At 42.6% G+C, this 11,878-nt stretch overlaps 1 protein-coding gene across 1 annotated transcript in view; it reads left to right on the top strand.

Moving 5' to 3' along the window:
* Nucleotides 1-5,717, top strand: part of ALDH18A1 (aldehyde dehydrogenase 18 family member A1) — a 31,577-nt gene extending 25,860 nt beyond the window's left edge. Inside the window, 7 exon segments of the mRNA XM_015407881.1 lie at nt 1; nt 160-316; nt 997-1,192; nt 1,655-1,776; nt 3,293-3,479; nt 3,967-4,062; nt 4,829-5,717. The exon segment at nt 1 is cut by the window's left edge and continues 213 nt beyond it. Of these exon segments, the coding sequence (XP_015263367.1) occupies nt 1; nt 160-316; nt 997-1,192; nt 1,655-1,776; nt 3,293-3,479; nt 3,967-4,062; nt 4,829-5,010 (941 nt within the window). The 3' untranslated portion in view covers nt 5,011-5,717.
* The last annotated feature ends 6,161 nt before the right edge of the window (nt 5,718-11,878 follow it).

The raw sequence follows: 11,878 nt of genomic DNA, 5'->3' as shown, positions 1-11,878 counted from the left end.
AGTGAGATTAATAGAGTTGACTGTGGTATAGAAGGATTTATTATTGTGGGCATTTCCCCCCCGTTATTGTGGGAAGGAAAATAAATGATACTAAAGTACTGACAACCCAGGTCTGCACACTGTGGACAGGATTGGCTTTGCTTGAGGATCTAATTCCAGTCTCTTTCTTTGCTGACAGGTATCGGCTTTGGCTATTGCCAGTGGAAATGGCTTATTGCTTAAGGGAGGAAAAGAAGCATCGCACAGCAACCAAATTCTTCACCTTCTAACCCAGGAAGCCCTTTCCATCCATGGTGTTAAGGATGCAGTACAGCTGGTGAGTCGTAGAAACCAAAAGAAGTGAGGGGAAGCACTGATGGGAAACAACCCAGGAAGAGAAGGTCCTTCAGGTTCTTGAAGAAAAATTGAAAGGCCAACACATTTCGATTTAACATGTTCCTTGGGATAGTGATGTCCAAGGAAAGAAATGTAAAAGTTTTCACTGTAAGGAAAAGGGCATTATTATTCATTGCTTTTGAAGAGTGGTTTTCTTTTTAATTACTGAAAATGCCAGGCTTTTTAGCACCAGCTTGAGTGCCTTGTCTTCTCTTGGTGCTTAGAAACAAATCTAGATCTTTTCTCCTGGGTTTGTGACATAAAGATAGATCTTCTGGGCAAGGCAGCAGTCTTGGAGCTGTCCGCCTTCTGAGCCTGTGATTTATTTCAGGGCTGTTCCAGAACACATGCACCTGTGACTGTTTTGCCTGCTATTTTCAGACTTGTTGCCCTGTTCCTCTAGAATCCAAATGTTTAACAAATTGCTTATACTTGGTAGTCATATTATTGCTTGTGTACACAGCTACTTGACCTAAAATAATTGGGCACCTTCTTGTTGTTGTGAATATATTGTGTATTTTCCCCCAGCCTTTTTTCATTATTCCATCTCATGGTTTTATTAATATGCCTTACTTTTGCTTTAAGGTAGATTTTGTAACTTACCTGGCTTGCGCTTTACAGGTCAATACCAGGGAGGAGGTAGAAGACCTGTGCCGTTTGGACAAGCTGATAGACTTGATCATCCCCCGTGGCTCATCTCAGCTGGTTCGGGATATCCAGAAAGCGGCTAAAGGGATCCCAGTAATGGGTCACAGTGAAGGGATTTGTCATGTGTACGTGGACTTGGAGGCCAGCGTTGAGAAGGTCACTAGAATAGGTGAGAGAAGAGAGAATTTGTTTCTAAAGAGACTGGGTTGAGTGGAGAGCATCAATGGTCAATGATGTAAGTCCTTTTCAGACGTTACAACTACGTGTGCCAGGAGACTACTATAGAGAGTATATGCTACTTGCAGTGTTCCTAGTAGATATCCTTGACATTTTGCATGAATAAGACAAATGTGTGAATTTTCCATGTGTACGCAACTTCACTCCACACTTGCATGGAACAGTGCTGTATATGCATAGAATATCTTTGTATCACCCTAATCACACAAAATGGCAGCCACGCGTATCTGGAGCGTAATGGGTAGCGCATGCACCTGTCGGTGGGTTCCTGATATGTGTGGTTATAAAGCCTGAAAAGAGTTTCACTCCTCCATTAATCAGCTTATTTCAGATGCTTTGCAGCACTTTCATAGCTGCAATTGCATATAACCAGTTGCCTTTTTCTTTCATTCAGTGAGAGACTCAAAATGTGAATATCCTGCAGCTTGTAATGCACTTGAGACACTCCTTATTCATCGGGACTTGCTGAGAACCCCCATATTTGACCAGATCATCGACATGTTGCGAGTGGAACAGGTGAGGGAAATAAAGGTAGCTGTTTGGTATGACCTGAATGTGAGAGAGAGTGGCTGCATTGTGAGGTGACGATTAAATGGGGATGTTGCAGACACAAATCTTGAGGGATTCTCAATCTCACTTGACACAATAGAATTGTTTTGTGCAGTCATTTGAGAATACAGCATGCTTGTCTGACTCTAAGACAGTTTTTCTACTGGGGCATCCTAACTTCGGGGCTCTGCAAAGCGGCACTTTTACCTACACTGGAGAATCATAGAAGATGTGCGTTTGGAAAACAGAACCCTGCTGAGGGCATCTGAGTCTGAGGTTCCTAGAGATCAGATAGCTGTTTGCTTATCTTCTACAGCAGGCATGGGTAGAACCTGCTGGTATAAGATGGCTCCTTGCTGTGATAAGTGTTCTTGAAAGAGAGGACCTGATACGTTTACTCTCCAGCTCATAATTCATAAGACCAGCCCTCCTGGATCAGATGAATAGTCCATCTAGTGCAGCATCTAATTTCCTACAGTGGCTAGTTAGATGCCTCAGATGGCCTATGAGCAGAGCGCAAAGACCAAAGCTTACTGATGTTGTTGCTCCACCCCCAGTGACTGATATTTAGAAGTACACTGCATCTAAATAGGAAAGTTCCATGTATCCATCATGGTCAGTAGCCTTTGATGGACTTATCTTCCATGAATGTTTTGGCCTGCTGGGCCATGAACTTGCTTTCTAAAATCATGGAAGCTAATGGACATCCCTGCATTTTAGGAATTCCTTGAGTTAACTGTGCATTGTATGAAGAGAAATGCTTTCTTTTGATTGAACTAAATATACTACCGCTCAACTTCATTGCGTGCCCCCAAGTATTATGGGAAGAAAAATTATCTCTCCATAGATTGCATGACTTCATCAGCCTCTGTCATGCCATTTATAAAATTATCAGAGCTCTAAGGCTGTGAGCTTTGAACAACTGGACTGAAAGGAACTGATTTGCCAAACAGACCACCTTTTCCTGTAGAAATCCACATGGCAGTTATGGATCATGCTAGCAATTTCCCATTTCCATTCCCTTGCATAGGCAAGTTAGTATAGCCATGGCTTGATCTCAGACTTTTACTGGGACATCCTCCACTGTGGAACTATGTCCCTGAAAACATTAGGAAGGCTTCCCCTCTTGTGGCTTTCTAATGTGGGTGTGAGCCAAAACTATTTAGGGAGGAGCTTATGGGTGTGGTTAGTAGTGTTTTGGCAATTAGTTTCTGTTGCTGTTTAGTTATATTTCTGTTTTATTGTTTATAATTATTGTTCTTAGCCGCTTTGGGTTGCTTTTAGTGAGGAAAGCACGTTACCAATGTTTTTAAATAAATAAATAAGACTGAACAGTTCCAATAGCCTGAACAGTTCCAATGAGCACATTTCTTTCAGATGTGAAGGAGAATTGTTCACAGGGAAAGAAACTTGCACTACAAGAGCTTTATATAGAAGATACTTGGAAGAGAAGTGTGCTGTAAAGGCTTTTGTCTTCCACCAGGTAAAGATCCATGCTGGTCCCAAATTTGCCTCCTACCTGACATTCAGCCCATCAGAGGTGAAATCCCTCCGCACAGAATATGGAGACTTGGAGTGTTGCATTGAAGTGGTGGACAGCGTTCAGGATGCTATTGAACACATCCACAAATACGGGAGTTCCCACACAGACGTCATCATCACAGAAAACGGTTAGTGGCCAGACAGACTACTCTACCTGCGGCTGGCCTGTGAGGGCTTCTGTTCCTGTGTGCTAGAGGCTCCAGAACATGCCATAAAATTTGTGGCACAGGAGCCTCTCCAGATTGTACCATCCTCTCTTGCAGTGTAGCCGCAACAGAAGACCTGGGCTAATGGGGGAAGAGTCTGTCAGTTTCTTCCCTTGCCTGCATTGCTCAAGTATCTGAGCAGGGACAGGGCTAGAGTGAGGTGGAGGTATGGCGTGGGCACTTCCCATGTGACTTGGACCTTCTGATTTTAGTAAATGCAGTGTGGGAGCAGCACAATAAAATAGCTGGCACACCTGAAAAGGGGAGTCAGAAGGATCCCTAATACTTCTTGATATTTTCTCCTGCATGTGTTTAGGAGCATTCTGCTGCTTGCTTGTATATATGGCAGGGTTCTATTGTTAAAGTATTTAAGAACAGCATGCTGATACTTTGTTTTCTCCTTTCTCAGAGAAAACCGCAGAAATGTTCCTGCAGCACCTGGACAGTGCTTGTGTGTTCTGGAACGCCAGCACCCGCTTCTCCGACGGCTATCGCTTTGGGCTGGGTAAGAGAACGTGCCAGATGTCTCACACAGCTTGAGGGAAAATGAGAGAATCAGCGGCTGAAACTGTATAGCTGCAGAGGAAAGAGTCTGGCCTTCATTTCGATTCAGGCTCATCATTGTTTTAAGACTATTTTGAGGAGGTTTCCTTTGTTCCATTCCGTATTGTAGAAAGACATTTAAAATGAGAACCATTGTGGCTGTCCCAAAGGAAAAGTCCTGATATGATTGTGTAGACAGGAAGCAAATATGTGGGGGATAGGTGAATGGTATGCAAGAATGAGATGACCGTGTAGGACGGTTGAGGATGGCAGTTTCGAAGGCAAGAAATGCCATTTTTCCTCCAACAAGCTCAAGGTGGCATGCATAGTCATCTGCTCTTTTATTTCAGTACAACCCTGTAGTGTGGGTTAGATGGAGAAAGGCTGGCTCAAGGTCACCCAGTGAGCTTCAAGGCCAAGTAGGGATCTGAAATTAGTACTCCCTGTTCCTAGTCTGACATTGCATTGACTCTGAGTTGCTTTACTTTCAGCATCCATAATGATGCTGCATTAAAAAGGGCAGCACACACCATCTGTTGTTTAAAGAGGGAAATTTTAAGAAGTAGGAAAGGAACTGGCAACTCGGCATATAAGATGAAATACAAGAAGGTTGAAAGGATGTGGGAGAACATAATCTGGGAAATGTGATCTCCATCCCAAGACTGGGGAAATACTCTCTCCCCTTGCTGCCATCCTTTATATCTAACTCTTCTCTTTGACCCATGTAGGCGCTGAGGTTGGCATCAGTACGTCGCGGATCCATGCCCGTGGGCCAGTGGGCATTGAGGGGCTATTGACGACGAAGTGGCTGCTGAGAGGAGAGAATCACATTGTTTCTGACTTCTCAGAGCAAGGAAGTATGAAGTACCTTCACGAAAATCTTCCTCTCCCTCAGAGGAACACCAACTGAGCGCAGGATATGTCTATGGAGGCTGTTACGGTTTCAGGACTGGTCTGAGAAAGGAGGTGGACCTTCACATGCCCTGTGTCTGCACTCTGGGCTTCCAGGATACTCTTTTGTGCGGTTAAAATGGGGACACACCAGGCTACGCTCTGTGTCAGAGTTCTTTCTCTCATTCCTCCTGTGTTATGCAGACACAGATGCTGCAGACATCGTCACCTTGTAATGAACCTTGGCTCCTGCAGCACAGGAGAGAGAACTCTGGTCTTCCTTCACTGTGCTCCAAAGTGGGGGTGCTTTTCGGGTTGGTAGTGGATCTATTTATTATGCTTTCTTTCTGTTCCGAACACTCCCCCCCCCCCCAAAGCTTTCTTGCTTTGAGAAAACATTGGGTAGAGATTTCTGCTTCCCTTGGAGATTGCCATAGAAGTGCTGTATCAGTTTGTCTTATTTAAAAATATTGAATCCGTTTAATAAATCTTCTAGGTATATAATGAATGGTCTTCAGCAAAGCAATGCTTTTCACACTTGATCGCTTTTTAATTGCTGACCGATGGGAAACAAAGTCACAGTTGTATAGCACAGTTGAGGCCTTCGTTTATCCTTTTATGAATATTTGTACCAAATATTTTTGTTCATGCATTTTATATGGAATCTTATTTTCCCTGATAGATTGAAAGTATTTTTCAAACCTCTTGGTTTTTCAGAATAAAACTCCCTTGCAGTATGACTCTGGACTCTACAACTTTGTTCATTAATGATGCAAGTTGTGTGCCCTGTCATGAAGCCATTCTCATGACAGTTGCTCCTTAAGTGGAATTTTTAATGTACAGACTGTATAACTGTCCCTTATTCATTCCTTCAGACAGACAGCGTCCTAATAAGTGTCAGTTATTCCTGATTTTAAAGAAAGGGTGCAAAATCTGAAATGCTCCTGATAGTGACTACCAAGTTTTATTTATTTATTTTTATACCTTCAATTTCTAGACCGCTCATCCCCGAAGGGCTCTGAGCGGTTTACATAGTAGTACAGTTTAATTATCTTACTAGGGCCACGGACAATGGGGGGGAGAGTGATTACCTATCAGGCACCCCGCGGTAGGGTTTCTTGATCGTTGTTTTTCCTGCGGAGGTTCTTTCCAAGTCCTAGGTGGCGGCGTCTCCGGCGCAGATCTCTTTCGCAGCGACTCCTTTTGGGGATGGACTCATCGTGCACGGCAGCGCGTGCTTCAGCAGGCCTCCGTCCTAATTGGCTCCGACCTGTTACCTCGCCCCGCCGCCGCGCTCGCCGATCCAATCCCCGTCTGAGCCGCTCAATTTGCCGCCATTGCTGCCGCCATATTTTTTCACCACCACCACTGCTCCGTTGTTCAACCGCTTGCCACCATCAACCGAAGTTAACAAGTTAAATTGTGAACCTACGTTTCCAGAATCCAAGGCCAGTGCTCCTCCCACCAAGTGCATGCACACGGGATTCTGTGTGATTTGAGGGCTTAATGTGTTTGTACGTGTGTGCTAAGCACCATCACGTTGCTTCCAACTTACAGTGACCCTATGAATGAATGATCTCCAAAATGTCCTGTTGTTAACAGCCTTGCTTAATTTGTACAGCTATATAAATGTACACAGTGGAAAGAATACTCAAATTGCACGCACAAAGGATTGGATCCAGACTAACACTAACATGAACGAGAGGATGTCTGCCATCAGAGTGCTATTTTCCCACCACCCATCCCTTGGCAGCCCTGAATCCTCCCCAAAATCCTACTTGTTCCCATGGAAATGTTCATCTGGATCCAAGCCAAATACTTCACCTCACATTAAAGCATTTTTGGTTTATTTTATTTGTTATCTGCCCTTCTCGTTGAGTTTCAAGGCATATTTATAGAAGACAATACAATAAGGACAATACAGTGCATACTGTGAACGAAGCAGTAAAACCAGATTACACAAAGAGCAATGAAATGGCAATAGTATAATACATTGCATAAACTGGATTTCATAATTAAAGGATACTGACTACAGGCAGTATAATACATCTTGTAAACAATGCAGTATAAAGGGGGTGGAAAAGAAGGCTGCCTAAAAAATGCACAGGCAATTAAAATTAAAACTTCATTACCTCTTCAAGCCCTGGTCCCTCAGGAGCTCAGAAAACTCTGCAGCCGTCACAGTTTTCTGCTTGCAATGGCATCCCTTTCCCTTGCTCCCAGGTAGGTACAAAAACAAACTGAGCAGTAATTGCCACCATCAGCAAATCAAATAATATCTCCCACTGGATGGATTTGCACATCTAGCTCTCTGCACCTGCATTGTCATTTGGAAACTCCACCTAGACGCTGCATTTTCCCACTTTATCCCTACAAGCTAGTGTGGGAATGATAGATCACCCTTTCACAATTTCTAGCTATTGGGCTCAAGGGATGGTGAGCTTACTTGCTGCCCCTCCTTATTACTGCACATCAGCTAGCAAGACCAAGTAGGTGTGGTGTGTTTACAGAGATCAGGTTCTGAGCATTCAAGATTTAAAAGTTTAAGAAACAAACTCAAAGGGGGCCTCAAATTTAGGCAAGAAAAATTCAAATTCTAATGTTTTATCCTTTTTATCATGGCTAGGAGTCTCAAAATTGGAAATAACCTGAATGTCTCTAGACTCTGAGAAAGCCTGGGTCACAGCAAAAGTGAACAAGCATCCCTAGACCCAGGGCTCCTTTGCCACTAAAGATTTGTGCTGCCAGATACAGAAATCCTTTGAAGATTCTAATCAGGATGGTTGCTTCCCTCTGCCTTTCTATAATATAAGGTTAATGTGCATATTTCACCAGGTGTAATTAATTTTATGTTAAGTTTAGGGAAATCAAGGCATAAATGACTAATCTTTTACATCTACACAGCAAATGAAGATAGTAGCTACATTCATCAAACTGCTTGCTGCATACGAAGACTGATATCAGTAACAGTAGGATGTTTATTATAGTGAGTTTCTTTCTTTGCACGGGGCCACAGTGGCTCAGAGGAAGCAATAAGAAGGCAAAAAGAAAGGAAAACACCAGGGCCAGACGGTATACCTGCTGAATTTTATAAAGAATATGAGGATCAAGTTATTATACCACTGAAACAAACAATAACATACTAGAAACTGGAAAAATACACAGTTCGTGGAAAGAGGCATTAGTAACGCTGGTACACAAACAAGATACAGAGCATAATGAGGTTAAAAATTATAGGCCAATTTCGCTGTTAAAGTCCGATTATAAAATCTTCGCCTCAATATTAGCAGCAAGATTAAGGAAGGTTTTATCTCAGGTAATATCTAAAGACCAAGCAGGTTATTTACCAAATAGACAGATCAAAGACAATGTTAGAATGATATTAAATGTATTAGAGTACTATGAGAAGCATAAAGTACTATGAAAAGCATTTAATAAGCAGAAGGAATAATAAAGTCTCTTGTTACATGTTATATGTTGTGGGGGGTAGTTGGGGGTTGTTTGTATATAATGGAAAAAAATAATAAAAGTGTATCCTCGGGTACTTTAAAAAAGAGAGAGAAGCATAGTGGGGAAAAGGTAGCCATGATTTTTGTTGACGCAGAGAAAGCGTTCGACAATATAAGTTGGAATTTTATATTAGAAAAGTTGAAAGTATCAAAATGTGGTGAAAACTGTTTGACAATGATTAAAGCTATTTATATTAACCAGAAGGCCAAAATTATAATAAATGGTGAACTAACCAACAGTTTTGAAATTAATAAAGGGGTAAGACAAGGTTGTCCTTTGTCCCCCCTGCTGTTCATTTTTGCAATGGAAACTTTATTAGATATGCTTAGAGAGAAGAAAGAAATCCTAGGACTAAAGATAGGTGAGGAAGAAGTGAAAGTTCAAGCCTTTGCAGATGACATGGTCTATGTAGTGGAAGATCCAAAATCATCTATGGAACAATTGCTGAAAACAATGCAGGAATACAGCATGATAGCTGGCCTGAAAATTAATAGAAATAAAACCAAAATCTTGACAAAAAACTGTGATGCAGAAACAGAAGAGTATATTCAAAAGAAATCTGGGTTTATGATAAGTAAAAAAGTGAAGTATTTAGGGATATTTATAACCAAAAGGTGCAGTTCTCTTTTTCAGGACAATTATGTTAAGGTCCTATCCGAAATTAAGGGTGACTTAGAGCGATGGAAAGACTTACAAATTTCATTACTAGGTAGAGTGGCTACCGTAAAAATGAATGTGTTGCCCCGTATAATGTTTTTATTTCAAACTATACCAATTATTAAAAATAAGGTTTTTTAAAAGATTTAGAAAAGTTGATTAAAGAATTTGTATGGCAAGGCAAAAAACCGAGGATTGCATTGAAATATCTACAGGATAAGAAAGAAAGAGGGGGACTGGCATTACCAGATTGGTTACTGTACTACAACGTGGCAGCTTTAATTTGGGTTAAAGAGTGGATTATTTTGGAAAACGAAAAACTGCAAAAGTTAGCGAGACATGATCTTATGAATGGGTGGCACTCATATCTATGGTACCAAAAAGTAACAAAGATCAATCATTTCAGACAACATTGGATTAGAGAAGCTATATATGAAATTTGGGAAGAAGCCAAAAATAAGTACTACCAGAAGATACCTCAATGGATTTCACCTATTGAGGCCTGTGAGCAGGGAGGCCTCTGCCGGGGCCATCCTAGACCAGCTGCTGAGGAGAGAGAGAGAGAGAGAGAGAGAGAAGGAAAGAGAGAGTCAGAAACCAGATCCACACACAGGGTACGTCCGGTGCCGTCCAGCCCGCAGACAAGCGGTTGTCAGCTATGCTGCCATGAGGGTTGGGGAGGTTATCCTGTGTCTTGTTAATTGCTATTGCATTCCTTTCCCTTTCGCTATCCCTTGGCTGTAACGCTTATCTCTACAGATGTGCAGGAGGACGTTGTATTGTCTAGTGGTCTCTCATCCTTCATGAGAGATTCCCGATTCCCTGCTTTCGCCACCTAACGGTTTCCTAACTCTGCCCGTGCGCGGGAGGGTGCCTTATTGGCCCATGCTATGTGGGGATGCATACGAACGCCCTATATCCTATCTGGTTCTATGGTTTGCTGCCATTCCTAACAGTGCCTATGTTACTGCACCTATAGCTTTGCAATAAAAGTATAACCGTTCCTGAATGCGTGTACTTCGTTGTGAGCTGTGGGTTCTGACAGTGGTTGGAAGAGGTGAGACACACAGTTATGCATCAGGAGAAGAGAGTGAGAGTCCAGGAGCACCTTCAAGGCTAGCAAAATGTGTGGCAGGGGAGGAGTTGTTCGTGCGCACTTCTCCAGTTTTGAACCGGTCACCTTCAGAGCCAGTAGTGGTGAAGTGTGCGGACTCTAATCTGGGAGAACCGAAAATGGTTTAAGATGTGGTCCAGAAATAGAAAACATATTAAGACGGCTAACTTTAAAGAAAATCTACTTAAGATGTTCTATATGTGGCCTATATCACTGGAAAGATTAAATAAATATAATAAGACCATATCTAGAAATTGCTGGAAGTGCAAATTTAATATTGGTACATTTTATCATATTTGGTGGGTCTGTAAAAAGGCTGAAAAATACTGGAAGGTAATAAAATGGGTTATAGAAGGGATTTTAGAAGTGGAAATACAATTAAACCCAGAATTTTTTTGTTAAGTATATTACCTGAAGAACTTAAAGAAACAGAAGTTTATTTAATTATGCATATTTTGGCGGCAGCAAGGATTCTATCTGCAAGATACTTGAAAAATGAAAGTATTCCAACAAAAGATGAATTAATAAGTAAAATATTAGAAGTTACTGAATTAGAGAAATTAACATTTACTATTCAGGGTAAAAGTGAAAAGGAGTTTGATAAAAAGTGGCATAAAATGTATATTTGGTTACTAAAGATGGAAGAGAGTAAATAACGAAGTAATTACTGAAATGATATAAATAACTGGAAGTTTTTGTTATATGAGCTGTATGCATTTATATGTTTGATTTTGTATAGTTTAAAATAGGCCTCAGTTCCTGCCGGAGCACCAGTCAGGAGCCCAGAGAGTGGGCACATAAGCCTGCTCCTACCAGCCATCAGTTGGGATACAGTGGGGGGGGAAAAACATTCCCACACCTCCCTGAGCCCCGGGGTGGTGGCCTTGGACTCGTAGGGGCAAATTCCACCTCTCGCACGAGAGGTCATTCTGGGGGCTGGAGGAAAGGAGGTTTGAAGGAGAGGCTCCAAACTGCAGGGTAGCTGTTGGAGCCTCTCCCCAAGATACCAATCAAGTTTGAAGAACATTGGACCAGGGGGTCCTATTCTACTTTTTTTCCCACCATAGAGAACAATGGAGGGGATGGGGGCAACCTGTTTGGGGGCCCGTAGAATTGGACCCCCTGGTTCAATGTTCCTGAAAAATGGAAGGTATCTTGGGGAGAGGCTCCAGCAGCTACCCTGCAATTTTGGAGCCTCTCCCTCAAACCCCCTCTCCTTCAGCTTCCAGAATATACCCTGTGTTTTCGCCAATGACTTCAATGGCCCTTAGGATATAAAGGGGCAGAACTGCGGGAAGCCGATTCAGGTCAGAGAATCTGATTCGGCCCGCAGCAGCCTGAAAGGGGCCCGAATGGGCCATTTTCGGGGGTGCATTCGGTTCAGACAAACCGAATGAACATCCCTCCAGCAGCTGGCTTGCTCGGGCTCTCTGCAGCCGCGGGGATCCTGAGCAAGCCAAGGGAAGGGAAGGTAGTTTAAACTGCTTCTCCTTCCCTCCAGCAGCCGGCTTGCTCGGGCTCCCCAAGCAAACCAAGGGAAGGGAAGGTGGCGGAGCAGCTGGAGACATTGAGCCTCAGCTCCACAAGTAATGAGCACTCGAGCCCC

The sequence above is a fragment of the Gekko japonicus genome, unplaced genomic scaffold (assembly GCF_001447785.1).
Source record: "Gekko japonicus isolate JY-2015 unplaced genomic scaffold, Gekko_japonicus_V1.1 scaffold4262, whole genome shotgun sequence".
Lineage (NCBI taxonomy): Eukaryota > Metazoa > Chordata > Lepidosauria > Squamata > Gekkonidae > Gekko > Gekko japonicus.
The sequence above is the reverse complement of the archived record's forward strand: the minus strand, read 5'-3'. Positions and strand labels throughout refer to the sequence as shown.